General features: G+C 52.3%; 3 protein-coding genes across 3 annotated transcripts; all 3 read right to left on the bottom strand.

Moving 5' to 3' along the window:
* Positions 1 to 1,844: 1,844 nt before the first annotated feature.
* LOC120691972 (probable glycosyltransferase 5) lies at positions 1,845 to 3,246 on the bottom strand. The gene has a single exon (XM_039975178.1). The coding sequence runs from the start codon at positions 3,225 to 3,227 to the stop codon at positions 1,884 to 1,886; it is 1,344 nt and encodes a 447-aa protein (XP_039831112.1). The 5' UTR covers positions 3,228 to 3,246; the 3' UTR covers positions 1,845 to 1,883.
* Positions 3,247 to 4,067: 821 nt separating this feature from the next.
* On the bottom strand, positions 4,068 to 15,838 carry LOC120689283 (probable glycosyltransferase 4). Its single transcript, XM_039971589.1, has 2 exons — positions 15,543 to 15,838; positions 4,068 to 5,055 (listed from the first exon to the last, which is right to left on the bottom strand). The coding sequence occupies exons 1-2, from the start codon at positions 15,836 to 15,838 to the stop codon at positions 4,068 to 4,070; spliced, it is 1,284 nt and encodes a 427-aa protein (XP_039827523.1).
* Positions 15,839 to 19,096: 3,258 nt separating this feature from the next.
* On the bottom strand, positions 19,097 to 20,500 carry LOC120689284 (probable glycosyltransferase 4). Its single transcript, XM_039971590.1, has one exon. The coding sequence runs from the start codon at positions 20,498 to 20,500 to the stop codon at positions 19,097 to 19,099; it is 1,404 nt and encodes a 467-aa protein (XP_039827524.1).
* Between the last annotated feature and the right edge of the window lie 757 nt (positions 20,501 to 21,257).

Genomic DNA, 21,257 nt, shown 5'->3' on the forward strand with positions numbered 1-21,257 from the left:
TAAAAATTTAGAGAAAACCCAAAAACTAGGATCCAACAGCCTCTCCATCCGGGTCGACTGGCTATCTCGTTCGGCATCCCACGGTGCTCGCTAGCTTTCTTTTCTGTGGCTCACGACTCGCCATCTCCGAATCCTGCACTCGCGGTTTGCCCTCCCGCTCTCTCGCGCACCCTTCCACCCTCGCGCGCGCCCTGATCGTCCTCCTCCTGTGTTGTCGCCGGCTTCCACAACGCCCGCAAGTGCGCTCAGTTGGGGCAGCGGTGAAGGAGCCCTTGCGCCACTGCTCAGTGCGGCGAAGCTGGAGGTGGGCGCCGCGGCGTCGGTCGGTGGTTGTAGCGGTGGTGAAAACCAGCCGGAGGTGGCCGGACATGGAGAAGAAGAGGAACTGAATTTGGGGGTTTCCACGTGAGCCAATTTCGATTGGAATTGATGCGTTGGGGAGCTTCTACTAGGTGCACGGAACCTATTTTTGCGGTTGGTTGGGCCGGAAGGTGGCCGGGCTACGGATGGCGGCGACCATGGCGGCGGCTATGCCTGTGGGCGGCATGCTGGGAAGCCCAGGAGGGGTTAAGTAGGGGCTGGGGAGTGGGAGTTGGGGCCGGGGGTGCTAGTGGTGGCATTGAAATTGTCGGAGAGGGCCATGCGGTGGCCGGAGTCAAGTCCAGTGGGGCAGCTGCCATGGCTGTGTTTGAGAAGAGAGAGAGGAGATGTGGAGAGTTTGGGAGGGATGAGGAAGACATAGATGCTCACGAGAAGCAAGCTCACCGCAGGGAAAGTAGTGGGCCCGAGTCAAATTTGCTACTATTTGCCTAGTCTGTTGGAGTTCACCGCAATATAGAGAGGAGATGTTAGCTAAATGGCTAGTTAAATGAGAATATAGAGAGAGAGAAATTTAGCTACACTGTTGGAGATGCTCTAAGGCTTGGGATGCCATTTCTCCATTTGGTTTGATTTGTTGCAGTTGGTTGAAGCCTTACGACTGCCATTACAATTTTTGGCAAGTGAAAGGGGGACTGTTTCTTTGTCTAGTACTATGGTACTTACTTTACTCCACGCAAAAACATCTTTGGTTCAAACAATGCAGCAAGCCATGAGGTCCTGCATAGAAGTGACTAAACTTCCGTAACTTTGCGGTTTCTGCACCAAGGGACTTTCGTTGACTGCGTTACTATTTTAACTGGTGGTTGGAGATTAGTGGTTCCTTATTGAAGACTTCATTTCATCTTTTTAAAACAATAGGAACAAGAAACACATTGGAATGAAACGCCTCATCCTATTGAATAATCCTATAGTATTTCAGTGCATGATTTTAGAGTAATGCAGAGAACGCGTCGAACATCTTAAAACACGAGATCTGGACTAATGCTTGTTTGGCTATGGAGTTTTTTCAGATGATTTCGCTGTGGAGTGTGGAGTTGGATCATAGGGATATCTTCGTTACTTTGGTCCTGAGTAGAAAGGAAATCTCAAAAGGATATGCTACCTGCTTGGCTGCTTCGATGTGTAGTAACTCTAGAATGGTGTATATAAAAAATAAAATGAACTCGAGTATCAAAAAAACTCGACCGACAACGGCTTCTCCCGGCCGAGAAACCCCTCGAACTCTGGCCCATGCCCATAAGGGTCATGCCTTGCGGCGAGCACAGCGAGGGAGATTTTTTACCCCACGGATCGGAAATTCGCTCCACACATGAATCGAACCCCGGCCGTGGGGGTGCCACCGAATGCCCCCAACCAACCGGGCTAGCAACCTTAGGCAAATGAACTCGAGTATCAGAACATCATTAGAATAACTCTAGGATAACCAAGTCAACCATGGAAAACAACATCTGACAAACTAACAATAGATGCCTACGAATCTATAAAAAAAAAGCAATAGATGCCTACGTGGGTTTGGCGGCCCGGAACGTGGGGTGCAACAGCCGGCCGAGCTCCTCGTCGTCCGCGTCCAGCGGCCCGCCGGTCTCGTCTCGGACGCGCTGCACGGCCGTGGTGTTGAGCAACTCGTGCTCGAACCCGTACAGCCTCAGTATCTTGTCGTCGGCGAAGTTGAACGCGCGCTCCATGCCGCGCCGGCACCGGTCCGCCGGGTAGCTGTCCGCGTAGCGCCGGCACGGCTTGCACCCGACGAAGTGCGTCACGAGCGGCCACCGGCCGTCGCCGAGGTCGCTAGGGCGGCCCTTGCGGCGAAGCTCCTCGTACCTGTCAACGATCCCCTCCCAGAACCCGTTGAGCTCGTAGGTGCTCTCCATGAACGTCTTGTCGCCCCACCTGCTCCGCTGCGTCACGAGCAGGTAGATGAGCGCCGACTGGTCGTCGGCCTCGAACGGCGGCCGCCCGGAGAGCTCCTGCGCGAAGAGCTCGCCGTACCTGTCCCGCACGGGGCCGCGCGGCCCCATGGGCGCCAGCGCGTCGAGGAGGTCGAGCGACCACTGGCAGTTGCGGATGAGGAAGCTGCCGGTGTTGATGCCGACCCAGCTCTTCTCCTCGAACACCTTGGCGGCCCAGCCGTGGAGCACGAGGTTGTAGGGCTCGTACCTCTCCCACGGCAGCTCGAAGAGCATGTCCGTGAACACGGCGTCCGAGTCCACCCACCAGAAGAGCTCCACCTCCGGGTGCGCCTGCATCAGCGTCCGCAGCAGCGGCAGCTTCGCCCAGAAGCCGGACATCTCGGCGTCCAGGAACGCCGTGTTGTAGAACACCTCGAGGCCGTGCACGCGGCAGTAGTCGGCCTTGTTCTTGAACGCGCGCATCAGCAGGTGGTCGCCGTCCGGGTCGGGGCACCGGCCGGGAGCCGACCCCGTGACGACCAGCACCCGCGGCCGTCCGCCGGGCGCCACGCGCGTGGTGAACTCCGGGTGCGCGGCGAGCCAGGCCGACCGGCGCGCGTCGTAGTCCAGGATGGTGCGGCCCAGAGAGTAGGGCGGGTCCGTCAGCTGGCGCGGCGGCGGGAGGCGGCTGTCCTCGCCGTCGTCGGTCGCTTTGCCGGGCGCAGGCGCGGCGGCGACAGGCGGCGCCGGGACGGCTGTGCGGACGGGTTGTTCCTTGAACTTGACGCGGATACGCGGGATGGCGAGGTCGAGGTCGGAGTTGGCCGGGCCGAAGACGAGGTAGAGCACGCAGATCGCGAGGAGCAGGAAGGCGACCGCGACGTTGGAGGCTGCCGGGACGCAGCGGCGGTAGTGCCGCCGGTTGCCGGCCGGCTTGCCGCCGTGGTTTTCCCTCATTGTCAGTTGTCACCAGACGGCCGGGAGCTGCACCCAGCGACTTGTAATTGTAGAATTGATTCTTTGTCTTGGCATTCGTGTCTGCTCGAAGGACTCCGTTTTAGTTTTGTTTTTACGTGCTTTGTTTATGCCATCGATCGTGTGGCAAGGGTCAAACGACGGGTGGCTCCATTTTTCTTTTGCAGAAGTTCATAGCCAAGCGGAATCTGAAAAGGAGAAAAATGGCTGCCTGGGGATTGCTGGGGATTAAAAATAATACTGAGCAGCGAATTTCTGGAAGTGCAGGTTCCGAATCTCGATGCGTCTTAGGGTTTCCAGTGCTTTAATTGCCCATGTGCATCGGCTTAAAACCTGTGTAGGATTATTCTCCCCAGGCTGCACACTGACGGCTGGCACGTCTCACGTCTTTGCACGGTTGATGAAATGTTAGAAACTCAGAGAGTTTTTTTTTTAATTAAAAAAAATCACAGATGGGCCAGGAGACCGGCCGGCCCACCGACAGACGACATGGAGTGGGCCAACAACGGTTCTGGGCCACGGTGACGACTTCACCTTCGTGGACCAGGAGATCATTGCGTCGAAATTTGATGGTGACAGACTTTTGTTTTCTCATTTAAGTTTCTTTTTTACCCCCTCAAAAATAACTTAAGTTTCTTTTTAATCTAAAAGAATAAGTTTCTTTTGCTTTAGCCAAGTACTGTGATAAGCAAGAAGATTTGCATGAGGCATTCATCACAGAAGTTGCATTGCAAAACATGTGCCTACTAATGAAGAATAGAAATCCGTGTGCAACACCAAGAATGATATTCCCCTTAGCCCTTGAGAAGCTCATTGATTAAATCACAAGTTGGCAGCTCTGAACGTCGGGTGCAAGAGCCGGCGGAGCACCACGTCGTCCGCGTCCAGCGGCCCGCCGGTGTCGTTCCGGACGCGCCGCACGGCGGTGCTGTTAAGCGACTCGTGCTCGAAGCCGTACAGGTTCAGTATCTGGTCGTCGGCGAAGTTGAGCGCGCGCTCCATGCCGCGCCGGCACCGCGCGGTGTCGTAGCTCGAGTCAACCCCGCCGCACGGCTTGCACCCGACGAAGTGCGTCACCAACGGCCACCGCTCGCCGCCGGGACCCGGCGCCGGATCGCGCCGCATCTCCTCATACCTGTCCACGATCCCCGCCCAGAAGCCGTGCAGGCTGTACGAGCTCTCGAGGAACGTCTTGCCGCCCCACCTGCCGCGCTCCGTCACGAGCAGGTACATGAGCGTCGAGTGGTCGCAGGCCTCGTACGGCCCGCGGTCGGAGAGCGTCCCGGCGATGAGCTTGCCGTACATCTCGCGCACGGGGCCGCGCGGCCCCATGCGCGCCCACGCGTCGAGCAGGTCGAGCGACCACCGGCAGTTCCGGATGATGAAGCTGCCGGCGTTGACGCCGAGCCTGCTCTTGGCGCTGTACACCTTGGCGTCCCAGCCCGGGATGACGAGGTTGTGGCTCCCGTACCTGTCCCACGGCGGCTCGAACAGCATGTCGGTGAGCATCAGGTCGGAGTCCATCCACCACAGGAACTCCGTCTCCGGGTGCGCGAGCATCAGGGCGCGCAGCAGCGGCAGCTTGGTCCAGAACCCCGTCAGCTCCGCGTCGAGCACCGCCGTGCTGTAGAAGATGTCGAAGCCGTGGACGCGGCAGTAGTCCACCTTGTTCTTGAACGCGCGGAGCAGCAGGTGGTCGCCGTCCGGGGCGCTGCACCGGCGCGGCGACGACCCGGTCACCACGAGCACCCGGGGCCTCCCCGGCGCGACGAAGGCCGGGAACCGCGGGTTGTCGCGGAGCCACTGGGCTCTGTGTGACGGAACCGCCAAATTAAAACTCTAATTAAGCGTAATGGCCGTCATTTGAACACATCAGGCTCATTAGCTTAATGGCTTAATTTGGCGATCCCTTCGCAACCCACGTCCCGATCGAAACATCACCGATAGTCCCACGCGAAGGTGGGCGCAGATGGTACAAGCACGACACATAATTGAATATACAACAAATATACATAGAACTTGACCTTAAGTTTTACAAACCGAGTTTGAATAAATACATACTTCACAAACTTTTCAATACTGAAATCCTGGTTCGTCTAGAGGAACGGGGCCTACAGCTACCAAAAGTGAGCCCTAGAGAGATCCCTAACTAGACGTCCGGCTCCACGACCACCCATCCCTCTGCATCCCGGCGGATGAACTTGGCGCAGCAGGGACAGAAGTCTACGTCTGCGTGCCCTGAAATAATGTTGGCAACAAACCCTGAGTATTCTAATACTCAGCAAGGCTTACCCGACCAGTGGGTATAACTTAGCCCACATAGCTAGACATGCAAGGCTTTTGGCTGGTGGTTATTTTGCAGAAAAAGCAACTAAAGTAATTCCTTACTCTCATTATTTTAGCTTCAGATTCTATAAAAATTAACTCTCATCTCATATTCGCGAAGACCTACTATAGCAATCATGGTGATGCAAGCAAAAATAATTTGGTGAGCTCAATATTTTATATAAACATTCCTAACTCATATTCTACATTTTTGCTACGGTGTGACAAAGAGACCAAGGCCCTCATAACCGCGAGACACGGCGAATCGATCCGATTTAACCTTGCAAGGTGGACCTAACCAACACGGCACGTATTTGCCCCGTCGGACTATACATACCAACCATTCCCCTCCCCGCCTCGAACTACAGGAACCAGCCCAACGACATATAGTCAGCCGAGCTCAACGTGAGACCACCAAAAGTAAACACATGCATCCCAATTCTCCGCGACTACTCGACTCGCCCCAGGAGTTGGGTGCGGGTTCCTGTACTTTCGAAGCAAGGCAGTACTCGGCTTACCGGTTTCGACTACCTCCTACTCCCGGCATGCGGTTAGTACAGTTCAATCCCCGATCAGCACTGCCACATCCACCGGTCCTTAATCGACACAGACGGGGCTAAGACACCCAGGAACCCTGTCCTGCTGCCATACCTATCCATCATCCCCGCCCGGTCTCACATTTCCATGTTCATTTCAAAACCAATCTCACATACTGAATCATATAAAGATAATAACGTATCTCGCGAGTAACCGGAAATTACTCGACTCCTAACATTCTACATCTCGCGAGTGCAGGAGACCACTCGTCTTCTACCGGTAACGCTAAGCTTAGCACAACTATCGTCCTATACATGCTGGTATAACTCCGGGAATCCTATGAATCATGCAACTAGGGTTCCAAACAATTCCTGAACTTAATGCACAAGTAGTAGAAACATACATAGGTGTCTTAATTTAAAATACTAGGATGTGCACCGGGGCTTGCCTTGCGCCTGCTGCTCAACACTGGGGCCAGACGGGCCTTGGGCCGGGTGCTCACACCTCTCCTCTTGGGCTTGCGTCGTTTGCTCTTGTGGTGCCGCGATCGCCTCAAAGACAGCTCCCTCAGATGCGGATGCTACACGTATGCATATGTATTAAATGAGTGCAGCCCAAGAATTGTAACTAGTTTACTTTAACTGAAATACCCTGCGGACTGTCCGCGCCCGAGTGGCGGACTGTCCGCCGCACTATCCTACCAACCCAGCAGAGGCAACAACGTCTCTGGATTTTTTTTCCCATTTTACCTGCGGACTGTCCGGCCACCCCTGGCGGACCGTCCGCAGTTCAAGTACTCAACCCACCAGAGACGAAAATGTCTCTGGACAATTTCCTAGACTCTACTGCGGACTGTCCGCGCCCTAGTAGCGGACCGTCCGCAGTTCACCCCTGCGAACCTCCAGAGACGACATCGTCTCTGGAACAAATTTGAGCCTCAATGGCGGACCGTCCGCTCCCCGATAGCGGACTGTCCGCAGTCAATCTTGCAAAAACAACCAGAGGCAACATCGTCTCTGGACAAAACTAACCTGACCTGCGGACCGTCCGCGCCCCCCAGGCGGACCGTCCGCGATAACTAATTCCTGACCCTCGCCCTAGGCGGCAGCAAGGGCGGCGGCGACGGCGGAGGCCATGCTCCGGCGCCGGCGACACGCCATGGAAGGGGAAAAAGGCTGGGAAGCATAAGAAACTCACCACGAATCCATTCCCGCGGTCGGTTCGAGTGGAGGACGACCGGAGAGGCAGATCGGCGGTGGGGCAAGCTTCAAGCACCTCCAATGGTGTCCGGCGGTGGTGGAAAGATTCCGGCCGGGGAGAAGCCGGTTTAGGGGTTTAGGAAGGTGGAGGAGGTGCCGAGGAATGTTCCTATGCAAGGAATCAAGGTTTGGTGGACGGAGGAGGGAGATCGAAGCAAGGGGCGACGATGGCGCGGGAGCTCGAGCTCCGCTCGGCTCTGGAAGGAAAGAGGAAGAAGAGAGGACTGACGAGTGGGTCCCACGCCCATCCAGATAAATATCTGGGCGACGCCTCGCGGACTGTCCGCCGTCACCTCGCGGACTGTCCGCGTGGTGGTTGTTACAATCCTACCCCCTAAAAGAAATCTCGCCCCGAGATTTAAGGAATAGCTAAAGGGAGAGTTATAAATTGGGGTGTACCTTGGTAGACTTGTAGCAATTCCGGACATTTAGTCCGAACAAATTCCTCCGTCTCCCAAGTAGCTTCCCGCTCAGAGTGATTGCTCCATTGCACTTTATAGAATTCACTGGTTTGATTCCGAGTGACCCTGGTTTTGTGATCAACAATTTTGATTGGGTATTCGGGATAGACAAGATCGGGTTCCACTTGTAGTTTCTCAATGTCAAGCACCTTCTCTGGAACACGGAGGCATTTCCTGAGCTGAGATACGTGGAATATATTATGAACCGCGGATAAGTGGGCAGGAAGCTCCAAACGGTATGCCACTGGCCCACATTGCTCAACAATAAGAAAAGGCCCAACATAACGAGGTGCGAGCTTTCCTTTCACCCCGAACCGTTGAACCCCTTTCATTGGAGATACCCGCAGATAGACATGATCCCCCACTTGAAACAGGGTGGATTGACGCTTCTTGTCCGCATAACTCTTTTGTCGGGATTGGGCAATCTTCAAATTTTCCTGAATGACCCGAACCTGCTCTTCTGCTTCATTCACCATATCGGGCCCAAAGAAAGTTCTCTCCCCCGCTTCTGACCAATTCAAAGGTGTTCTGCACTTCCGTCCATATAAGGCCGCAAATGGAGCCATCTTGATGCTTTCTTGATAACTGTTGTTATAAGCAAACTCGGCCAATGGCAAGCACTCATCCCATTTCTGACTGTAGGTGAGCACGCAAGCTCTAAGCATGTCCTCTAATATTTGGTTTATTCTCTCTGTCTGACCGTCAGTCTGGGGATGATAAGCCGAGCTGCGGAGGAGCCGAGTGCCGAGGGCGGCATGAAAGTGCTCCCAAAACCGGGCAATGAACTGAGCACCCCGGTCCGAAATGATTGTTTTTGGAATTCCATGAAGACTCACAATGCGATCTATATATAGCTGAGCGTATTGCTTCGCCGCATGTGTAGTCTTTACCGGTAGAAAATGGGCCGACTTGGTGAGACGATCTACAATAACCCATATCGAGTCATACCCCTTGGAAGTTTTGGGTAGACCGACGATGAAATCCATACTAATGTCTTCCCACTTCCAGGATGGAATACTCAATGGCTGCAAGGGGCCGGCTGATCTCAAGTGGCTAGCCTTAACCCTCCGACAGGTGTCACATTCTGACACATAACTTGCGATTTCCCGCTTCATCCTTGTCCACCAAAACCGCTGTTTCAGATCCTGATACATCTTGTTGCTGCCAGGATGGATAGAATACCTAGAGAGGTGAGCCTCATCCAGAATTTGTTTCCGGAGTTCTAAATCCTTAGGTACCACCAGCCGGTTCTTAAACCATAGCACACCCTCGCTATCTAGCTGAAAACATGCCACACGAGGGTCACTTTCCATAAGCCTCTGCCTAATCCTTTCCATGCCAATATTATCTCTTTGAGCGGCAATAATTTGATCCCGCAGTGTTGGAGTGAGGGTAATATGAGTAAGTGTACCCTCAGCTACTATAGCCAAATTCAACTTCTCCATCTCTTGACATAGAGTTGCATGCATAGGGGTTACTGAGATACAGTTGCAACTTGCCTTTCTGCTCAATGCATCTGCTACCACATTAGCTTTACCCGGGTGATAGTGGATTTCCAGATCATAATCCTTAATCAATTCCAACCACCGTCTCTGGCGCAAGTTTAGCTCATTCTGAGTAAAAATATACTTTAGACTCTTGTGGTCGGAGTATATATGCACAGGATTACCCAGAAGATAATGACGCCAAATCTTCAGCGCATGCACCACTGCTGCCAATTCCAAATCATGAGTGGCATAATTCTCTTCGTGTCGTCTAAGTGCTCTGGAAGCATAAGCTATCACCCGCTGATCTTGCATAAGGACGCAGCCAAGGCCCGTACCTAATGCATCACATACAAACATCAAGGCCAGAATCATACCTGGCTAAGTCAAAGGCGGAAATGAGAATGCGGCCAAAACTCATACCTGATGCATCACAATAAACATCAAATGGTCGAGTGATATCTGGCTGAGCCAGGACAGGAGCAGACGTCAGAAGTCTTCTCAAGGTCTGGAAAGCCTGCTCACAATTGTTGCCCCAACTAAATCTCACTCCTTTCTTGAGTAATTCGGTCATGGGCCTAGCAATTTTTGAGAACTCCGGTACAAACCGGCGATAATATCCTGCTAGCCCAAGAAAACTTCGAATCTCAGGAACAGAGGTAGGAGCCTGCCAATCCAGGACATCCTGAATCTTGCTAGGATCAACCGAAATCCCTTTGTCCGAGATGATGTGGCCCAAGAACTGGACTTCCTTGAGCCAAAAATCGCATTTGCTAAATTTGGCATACAGCTTGTGCTCCCGCAGGCGCTGAAGCACAATGCGGAGATGCTCTGCATGCTCTTCTTCATTCTTGGAAAATATAAGAATGTCGTCGATGAAAACAACGACAAACTTATCTAGCTCGGGCATGAATACCGAGTTCATGAGGTACATGAAATGAGCAGGGGCATTGGTTAGCCCGAAAGACATGACCAGATATTCAAAAAGTCCGTATCTGGTGGAAAAAGCTGTCTTGGGAATATCCTCAGCTCTAATCTTTATCTGATAATAGCCAGAGCGGAGATCAATCTTGGAAAATACTTTGGCCCCGAATAGCTGATCAAACAGAATATCAATCCGGGGAAGGGGATATTTATTTTTGATTGTGACGGCATTCAGAAGTCTGTAATCCACACACAGCCTGAGGCTCTCATCTTTCTTTTTCACAAAGAGTGCAGGACAGCCCCAAGGTGACTTGCTAGGACGGATATAGCCCTTATCAAGCAATTTCTGTAATTGTTTCTTTAACTCCGCCAGCTCATTGGGTGGCATCCGGTAAGGCCTCCTAGAAATCGGTGCCGTACCCGGTTGCAATTCAATGGTAAACTCCACGTCACGATCAGGCGGCATTCCAGGCAAATCATCCGGAAAGACGTCTGGATATTTACACACCACTGGTATGTCCTCTAGCTTCTTGCCCTCGGCGTGGTGCACCGCATGAGTCAAAGACGCTGGATCCCTCAAATTTAAAGTCATACTACCATGAATAGAGGAGTTGATGTGCACAGATTGTGAGGTCGTGTCCAGGGTAACTCCCTGACCCTCCATCCAGTTCATACCCAATATAATATCTATCCTTTGGGTTGGTAACATTATCAGGGCCATAGGGAAAATTTTTCCTTGCAACTGTAGGGGTACTTGCTTAACAAACTGATTGGTGATTAACTTCCCCCCAGGCGAATAAATGTGGTATGGCTTGGGCATGCTTTCAGTTTTTAATCCCAGTCTAACAATACACCCCTTGCTAATAAAGGTATGAGACGCCCCTGAATCAAATAATACTGTAACGGGTTGTTCATTTACTGAGAACGTACCCGCCATCACTGGAGCTCCCTCAGGAATACCCTCGAGGGTGGTGTAGTGCACTTGCCCCGGCTTGAAGTGGGCCACTTGCTGCTTCTGACTCTGCTGGCTCGACTGCTGGCCTTGCTTGGGTGGCATTGGGCAATTCCGTGCAAAGTGACCCGGCTGCCCGCAGTTGTAGCACGGAAACAGATTGGGGCGCACCCCCGGCTGCTGCACCCAGACCTTCTGCTCATTCTGCTGAGGAGCAGGAGGCCTGACCGTCCCCTGTGGCTGAGTGTACTGAGGGGGCCTGTATCCCCACTGCTGCTGTGGCTGGTGCTGAAAAGGAGCTCGCTGTGGGCCCGACTGCACCAAGCGAAATCTCTGAGGGGCACTGCTAGAGGACCCCGCTGCCGGCGCCTTTCTCTTCTTTTCTGCCTTGTGAGCTAGGTGGGCGTCCTCCTGTATGATAGCCCCGTTGACTAGCTCACTGAAACTGTCGAACCTGACCATCGCCAAGCGATCCTGGAGCTTGGTACTGAGCCCCTGCCTGAAACAGGCCTGCTTCTTCTCGTCAGTGTCCACATGGTACCCAGCATACTGTGAGAGAGTGTTGAACGCTTGGGAGTACTGTAGTACACTGTTATTGCCCTGCTTCAGGGCCAAGAACTCGGTGAGCTTCCTTCTAATCACCCCCGCTGGAATGTGATGTGCCCTGAAGGCTTCCCGGAACTGTGCCCAAGTAAAATGGGTGTCCGCAGGGAACATTGCCACATGATTGTCCCACCATGTGCGTGCTGGGCCCCTAAGCTGCTGAGCGGCAAATCCTGCCTTGTCCCCATCATTGTACTGGTGTAGGGTGAATTTGGACTCGATAGTCCGAAGCCAGCTGTCTGCCTCCAGCGGTTCATCCGCTTTATGGAAGAGCGGTGGTTGAGTAGCCAGAAACTCTGGATATCCAGGAGCAGGCGGCTGATGGTGAGGTCCAGGCTGCGGCGCTCTGCCCTGCGCCACGAGCTCACGGAGGAGTGCCGTCTGCTCATCGCGCCCAGTGAGCATGGCCGCAATGGCCTGGGCCAACTCAGGAGGGTTCGGTGGTTCTCCCATTCTGCATTCAACCATGACGAGATTAGTTCCCTCATCCAGATAAATCAAGACAAAACCGATAGCAAATTAATCCTTGCAAGTCATGGCACAATGCAGAAGGTAGGGCTTCAAAACAATTCTGAAGGATACTAGCAGGCGGGACCAGGCGATCGATCGGCGCCACCAATTGGTCTGACCGAGCTGCCCTGGTCCAGCCGAAATTAGTACGGCGGACCGTCCGCAGTACATGGGCGGACCGTCCGCTTCCCAAAATCCTAGTCGACCGGACTGTCCGCGGAGAGTCTGCGGACCGTCCGCCGTGCGCACTGTCAACCAGACTCAGTTCCACCCGGCTCTGGTAAATTTCTCTCAAGGTCTGGCGGACCGTCCGCGGTCCTAACCGGACTGTCCGCTGAACATGCCTCGCGACAGTGCCTCCGGTCCGACCGACGATACTCTCGCAACCTTTTACGCCCCCTACCAACCCTCTCGATCCGTACGTCATCTACAAAGGTCCTTAGGATCGTAGACTCACACCCCCACCAACTCCCACGGAAAAACCCCAAAAACCCTCCAAAAATGAGATGCATGCTCGCCCTACGCACAAAACCCATTTTTATATTTTTAGAAAAACTCGAAATTTAGTCATGCCTGTACCACCCTCGGTGCGTTTCGGCTCTGATACCAGCTGTGACGGAACCGCCAAATTAAAACTCTAATTAAGCGTAATGGCCGTCATTTGAACACATCAGGCTCATTAGCTTAATGGCTTAATTTGGCGATCCCTTCGCAACCCACGTCCCGATCGAAACATCACCGATAGTCCCACGCGAAGGTGGGCGCAGATGGTACAAGCACGACACATAATTGAATATACAACAAATATACATAGAACTTGACCTTAAGTTTTACAAACCGAGTTTGAATAAATACATACTTCACAAACTTTTCAATACTGAAATCCTGGTTCGTCTAGAGGAACGGGGCCTACAGCTACCAAAAGTGAGCCCTAGAGAGATCCCTAACTAGACGTCCGGCTCCACGACCACCCATCCCTCTGCATCCCGGCGGATGAACTTGGCGCAGCAGGGACAGAAGTCTACGTCTGCGTGCCCTGAAATAATGTTGGCAACAAACCCTGAGTATTCTAATACTCAGCAAGGCTTACCCGACCAGTGGGTATAACTTAGCCCACATAGCTAGACATGCAAGGATTTTGGCTGGTGGTTATTTTGCAGAAAAAGCAACTAAAGTAATTCCTTACTCTCATTATTTTAGCTTCAGATTCTATAAAAATTAACTCTCATCTCATATTCGCGAAGACCTACTATAGCAATCATGGTGATGCAAGCAAAAATAATTTGGTGAGCTCAATATTTTATATAAACATTCCTAACTCATATTCTACATTTTTGCTACGGTGTGACAAAGAGACCAAGGCCCTCATAACCGCGAGACACGGCGAATCGATCCGATTTAACCTTGCAAGGTGGACCTAACCAACACGGCACGTATTTGCCCCGTCGGACTATACATACCAACCATTCCCCTCCCCGCCTCGAACTACAGGAACCAGCCCAACGACATATGGTCAGCCGAGCTCAACGTGAGACCACCAAAAGTAAACACATGCATCCCAATTCTCCGCGACTACTCGACTCGCCCCAGGAGTTGGGTGCGGGTTCCTGTACTTTCGAAGCAAGGCAGTACTCGGCTTACCGGTTTCGACTACCTCCTACTCCCGGCATGCGGTTAGTACAGTTCAATCCCCGATCAGCACTGCCACATCCACCGGTCCTTAATCGACACAGACGGGGCTAAGACACCCAGGAACCCTGTCCTGCTGCCATACCTATCCATCATCCCCGCCCGGTCTCACATTTCCATGTTCATTTCAAAACCAATCTCACATACTGAATCATATAAAGATAATAACGTATCTCGCGAGTAACCGGAAATTACTCGACTCCTAACATTCTACATCTCGCGAGTGCAGGAGACCACTCGTCTTCTACCGGTAACGCTAAGCTTAGCACAACTATCGTCCTATACATGCTGGTATAACTCCGGGAATCCTATGAATCATGCAACTAGGGTTCCAAACAATTCCTGAACTTAATGCACAAGTAGTAGAAACATACATAGGTGTCTTAATTTAAAATACTAGGATGTGCACCGGGGCTTGCCTTGCGCCTGCTGCTCAACACTGGGGCCAGACGGGCCTTGGGCCGGGTGCTCACACCTCTCCTCTTGGGCTTGCGTCGTTTGCTCTTGTGGTGCCGCGATCGCCTCAAAGACGGCTCCCTCAGATGCGGATGCTACACGTATGCATATGTATTAAATGAGTGCAGCCCAAGAATTGTAACTAGTTTACTTTAACTGAAATACCCTGCGGACTGTCCGCGCCCGAGTGGCGGACTGTCCGCCGCACTATCCTACCAACCCAGCAGAGGCAACAACGTCTCTGGAATTTTTTTCCCATTTTACCTGCGGACTGTCCGGCCACCCCTGGCGGACCGTCCGCAGTTCAAGTACTCAACCCACCAGAGACGAAAACGTCTCTGGACAATTTCCTAGACTCTACTGCGGACTGTCCGCGCCCTAGTAGCGGACCGTCCGCAGTTCACCCCTGCGAACCTCCAGAGACGACATCGTCTCTGGAACAAATTTGAGCCTCAATGGCGGACCGTCCGCTCCCCGATAGCGGACTGTCCGCAGTCAATCTTGCAAAAACAACCAGAGGCAACATCGTCTCTGGACAAAACTAACCTGACCTGCGGACCGTCCGCGCCCCCCAGGCGGACCGTCCGCGATAACTAATTCCTGACCCTCGCCCTAGGCGGCAGCAAGGGCGGCGGCGACGGCGGAGGCCGTGCTCCGGCGCCGGCGACACGCCATGGAAGGGGAAAAAGGCTGGGAAGCATAAGAAACTCACCACGAATCCATTCCCGCGGTCGGTTCGAGTGGAGGACGACCGGAGAGGCAGATCGGCGGTGGGGCAAGCTTCAAGCACCTCCAATGGTGTCCGGCGGTGGTGGAAAGATTCCGGCCGGGGAGAAGCCGGTTTAGGGGTTTAGGAAGGTGGAGGAGGTGCCGAGGAATGTTCCTATGCAAGGAATCAAGGTTTGGTGGACGGAGGAGGGAGATCGAAGCAAGGGGCGACGATGGCGCGGGAGCTCGAGCTCCGCTCGGCTCTGGAAGGAAAGAGGAAGAAGAGAGGACTGACGAGTGGGTCCCACGCCCATCCAGATAAATATCTGGGCGACGCCTCGCGGACTGTCCGCCGTCACCTCGCGGACTGTCCGCGTGGTGGTTGTTACACTCTGCGCTCGTCGTAGTCCGACGGGACCGGGCCGAGCGAGTGCGGCGGGTCCGTCAGCTGGCGCAGCGGCGGCGACGGTGACAGTGACGGCGGCGGCTGATCCGTACGCGCGCTGGAGTGAGCGTGGCAGCGGTCGTACTCGACGCGGATGCGGGGGAGGCGAGCAAGGCCGGTCGACATGACGAAGAAGATGGCGCACGGCGCCCCGAGGAAGAGGAGGACGAGGACGGCCAGAAGGCGGAACGGCGGATGCTGGCAGCCTCGCCGGTCAGCCGCGACAGCTTGGTCCGACATGGTCGACCCCCTGCACTGCAGGTAGATAGCTTGCTGGGATGACGCTGAAGTGCTGAACTAGAAGCGCTAGATCCTAACAGAGACGCATGGACGAGTCAGCTTTCGAAGTTTCGGTGCCGGCCGGAGTCTGACAGAATATAATGCTCGCCGGATGGAGCGGAAATCCATGTCAATGTCGGCAACGGGAGGACGAAGGCTTTCACTATTGCTATTTGACTCATGCTAATTGCAAATCGCTAATCAGAAGCCAGAAAGGTGTTAACTTAAAGCATAATCTCAATGGGGAGTGTCATCGCACGGTTATCTAGACTGTGAACTAGGTAACCGAGCCGGAAGAGTGTTATGGTGATGACACTCCTCTCACATATTTCATGACACTCTTTTTTCTCTCTCTTCTATCACATCAGCAAATTTAATCCTCATGACACTTCTATGACCCTCCCACTAAGGTTGGCCTTAAGGAAAGCAAGTGTGATTAGAGACGGACAGTTAATTGTAAATTATTCAATCCCTCCGTGTCCCTTGAATGTTGATCTGGTGGTCCAAATTAAAGTTTGCACGGTTTGCAAGAAAAAATTGGTTTGCAGCTGATATGTTCTTAAGCAAGTATGATTGAAAAACAAGGGAATTACATCAATATGCAAGTGAAGTGCGAACTTTTATGCACATGACGGTTGAGAAAAATTAAGAGCCGTTTAATTACTACTAGGTTTTGGATTCTCCAGCTCTCGATCTGCTTGGAAAGCTTTTCCCTTTTCTCACCTTGTAGTATAATTTTTTGGCTAATACAGTGGTTTTGGATTCTTAATAAGAGATTAAAAGGAACAGGTAACTCTCATCCGAAACATCATTTCGGGTGATTCTCCTTGTACAAAATACACGTTTCCTATAGTGGAATAAAAAAACAAGATCGTGCTCTCCGAACCAGTGTACTTCATCAGCTCAGCTCAGGACTCTATAGTAGTACGAGCTCCTATACTAAACTCGATAAAATACAGGAAACAATCTTTAGAATAGTCCTTCAAATTAACAGCAACCTCTCAGCGTAAATAAGGAGTTGGTCAGCCTAGAGACCCCAGCTCCAACGGCAAACCCCGGACGAACACATTTTGGAAACTTTACAGCACATGGTGAATACACAGCTACCAGCATACTAAACACAATTCATCGGTTCCTGTAACATTGATTTTTTTTTTTGGAGCTCCTGAGCACCACAAAAGTGCAAGCATTACATGCATGGCTGATTACTCATAACAGAGTTCATCGTGCTCATTGCTAGTTGACACCGAGTAGATCAAAAAGATTGGCCCGAGTACCTAACGCGTACTCCGAGTTTACCCCCACCCCCGGCTGTAGTACCGTGGGCAACTTGGGAAGAATACCCGGTGCACATTGGCAGTGAAAAGCCACACAGTCCTAGGATCCTTCCAGATCTAGGACTTGAGCTGCCACAAGATATCATCTTCTCTGTAGTAATTTAATCTTACTGCGTTAGAAAAAAAAACTGTGATGCCCTCTGTCGCCGTTCTTCTTCGTTGTCCATGTCGGGCTGGGGACGGTGCCGCGAGTTAGCGCCTGGCTGGGCCCTAGCGAAGTGGTGTGCTGATACACCAGGTTTTGGGCTAGGCACAAGGGCCCTGGGCTGGGCCAAAGCTCGCTGGTCGTCCTAAAAAGGAAAAAGTTCTTTTTATCATCCTCAATTTTAGACCGAATCTATTTTTCTTCTCTAAACAACAAAATCGTCCGTCCATCCTTCTCACTCACAAAACCGTTCACATAACCTCCTTAAGCGGTTTAAAGGTGACATGGCAGCGGTTTTCCCCTTTTCTTTTCTTTTTTATTCTGACTAAATATTTGAAAAATCACAGTAAATCACAAAAAATCATAAAAGAGAAAATTCAATTTTGTTTAACTCCACGTAAGTAGATCTACACATTGAATATATTATATGATATACTTTAGTACAATTTTTTTCTATAGTTTTAGATATATGCTTTTCTATAATTAATTTATATCTACAGTTTCTGTTGCCTAATTATGGTGAAATTTTTATGGTGGGATAATCATTATATGATTGAGCTATAGTACAAATTTTATAATTATTGGATCATGTTTGACTGAGCTATAGATTTATCTATATAAACCTAGATAAATCTAGACCAATCTATAGATAAATGTAGATAAATCAATAACTCAGTCATACATGATTCAATAATTATAAAACTTTTACTATATCTCAATGATATAATGATTAGATCACCATAAAAATTTCATCGTAATTGGACGACGGAGACTATAACTATAAATTAATTAAAGAAAAATATATATCTAAATCTACAACAAAATATTTGTACTAAATTATACCATATAATATGTTCAATGCGTAGATCTGCTTATGTGGAGTTCAACAAAATTAAAATTTTCCTTTTTATGATTTTGTGATTTATTGTAATTTTTCAAAGATTTAGTCAAAATAAAAAATAAAAGAAAAGGAGAAAAACCGCTGCCACATCACCCTCAAACCGCTCAGGGAGGTTATCTGAACGGTTTTGTGAGTCTGAGGAGGCTGGACGGATGATTTTGTTGTTCAGGGAGGAAAAACAGATTCGCCTAAAGTTGAGGGTGGCAAAAAAGACTTTTTCCTCCCAAAAATACTTGGCTCGAAAACAAACCGAGACCGTGCAAGCGAGCCAGTGACGATTAAGGCTATGATTTATCATCTAAGTATATTTGAGTTCACGGATGAAACAATGTCCTCCAATGTAAAGTTTCGTTTCATAGACTTATAATGTTTAATTGTGAGGCATGTGATTGGGCGCAATTGCATGAAATAAAACTTTATAACCCCCAATGCAAGGTTCGACCAGTTTTATAGTCTTGGAAAGACTTTCATAGACTTATAATGTTTAATTGTGAGGCATGTGATTGGGCGCAATTGCATGAAATAAAACTTTATAACCCCCAATGCAAGTTTCGACCAGTTTTATAGTCTTGGAAAGACTGTATACAAAGTTTCATTTCTGATGATCTCCTTCACTCTCTTTTTTCATAATTGTCTTACCATATCGTCACAAATGATGATGTATCATTGTATTTAATGTGTATAAAATATTTATGAAACTTGCACTGAGGTTAGCCTAACGTGGAGAGATGATGCTTCAATCTGCACTGTACGCTGGGAAATACAATCCCAGCGTAATCAAAACCCTTAGATACAACGTTAATTCCCCCTGTAAGAATCTTCAAATTAACTAAAACCTACGTGAATCGCCTGCGACTGCCAGCTCTGAACGTCGGGTGCAAAAGCCGGCCGATCTCCGCGTCCTCCGCATCCAGTGGCCCGCCGGTCTCGTTCCGGACGCGCCGCACGGCGGTGGTATTGAGCGACTCGTGCTCGAACCCGTAGAGCCTCAGAATCTGGTCGTCGGCGAAGTTGAGCGCGCGCTCCATGCCGCGCCGGCACCGCGCGGCGTCGTAGCTCGCGTACCGGCCCCCGCACGGCTTGCACCCGACGAAGTGCGTCACCAGCGGCCACCGTTCGCCGCCGGCCCCCGGCGTCCGACTCCGCCGCATCTCCTCGTACCTGTCCACGATGTCCACCCAGTAGCCGTGCAGGCTGTACGATCCCTCGAGGAACGTCCTGCCACCCCACCTGCCGCGCTGCGTCACGAGCAGGTACACGAGCGCCGACTGGTCGTCGGCCTCGTACGATGGCCGGTCGGAGAGCGCCTCGCCGAGGACCTTCCCGTACTCGTAGCGCACGGGGCCGCGCGGCCCCATGCGCGCCCACGCGTCCAGCAGGTCGAGCGACCACTGGCAGTTGCGGATGATGAAGCTGCCGGCGTTGATGCCGAGCCAGCTCCTGGCCACGTACACCTTGTCGTCCCAGCCGGGGACGACGAGGTTGTGGGCCGCGTACCTGTCCCATGGAGGCTCGAACAGCATGTCGGTGAACACGGCGTCGGAGTCCGCCCACCAGAGGAGCTCCGTCTCCGGGTGCGCGAGCATGAGCGCGCGCAGGATCGGCAGCTTGGTCCAGAACCCCGACAGCTCGGCGTCGAGCACCGCGTTGCTGTAGAAGATGTCGAAGCCGTGGGCGCGGCAGTAGTCGGCCTTGTTCTTGAACGCGCGGAGGAGCAGGTGGTCACCGTCCGCGTTCCCGCACCGGCGCGGCGACGACCCGGTGACCACGAGCACGCGGGGCCGCCCCGGCGCGACGAAGGCCGGGAACCGCGGGTTGTCGCGGAGCCACTTGGCCCTGCGGGCGTCGTATCCTGACACGGCCGTTGTGCCGAGCGAGTAGGGCGGGTCCGTCAGCTGCCGCGGCGGCGGGAGCCGTGTCTCCTCGTCGCTGTCGTCGGCGCCGGGAACCGGAGGCGGCGACGTGCGCTCGGCCGAGGGCGTGCGGCCATACTCGATGCGGATACGAGGGAGCTGCAAGTCGGGCGACGTGAACAGGAAGAGGGCGAACGGCGCGACGAGGAAGAGCACGACGGGGATGATCGGGACGGGGAGCAGCCGCTGCTGCCGCGGTCGCCGGTCGGCTTCCTCCGACATCGCCGGCGACGGAAGGACGTACGAGGCGGCCGCGGTGGGTTGCCGGTATATATGATCAGCTGACGTCGCCGGTGCAGCAGTACCAGTACCAGTCAGAGATGCCATAACGGAGAAATGTGGACGCTCGGGGCTTTGGAAGTTTCGTCGTTTTGGTCGACGGGACGCGGTGCGCGCCGGCCGGAGTTGTTGGTGTATGTTAATGCCTGTCACTGGAGAATATACTTGCTGGTGGTGATCGGCTGCCAGCTCGGCTGTCACGCTAGTTGCTGCTAAAAATACACAGCAGTAGATGGATGCACCGAGTCGCACGTGACGTGTGAGTTTTCAAACTTCCTAAATATGTGTAATGTGTTTGTACCACCATACGATCAGTGACCCTTAATTATGGCGCCAACTAACAGTCCAGGAAAAACTGCAGCATTTTATCCCGAATAAGAATATTCGCTTCCCTTTTTTTTTGAATGGTATTCGCTTCCCCATTGCGCAAATGCTGCAAGTGATTGCTGTCAGCCAAGTGCCTGTATCCCCCCCCCCCCCCCCCCCCCTCCATTTTCGGCAACCTCTCGATCGTCATCGGATTTGTTTTGTACGCGTGATTGCTTGCTGAGCTGCTGTAGGCAAGAGCAAGACACAATAACGGAGTGTGTTTATTCGAGTAGATTGAGAAATCATGACGCTTTGAGACGGCGCCTAGCTGCAGCCCTGCAGGCGCGTTCACGATCGTGACTGGACAGAAAACCCGACGGCAACCGGCCGGCCGGCCGGCCGGTGCCCGGTGGCGAGCGATCCAGCCGCCGCCGGAAGCGAGCAAGCAGGCAAATACTACTATATACTAGTATGCCACGCCTGCGGTGCCGCGCGG

This window comes from Panicum virgatum, chromosome 9N (assembly GCF_016808335.1).
Source record: "Panicum virgatum strain AP13 chromosome 9N, P.virgatum_v5, whole genome shotgun sequence".
Lineage (NCBI taxonomy): Eukaryota > Viridiplantae > Streptophyta > Magnoliopsida > Poales > Poaceae > Panicum > Panicum virgatum.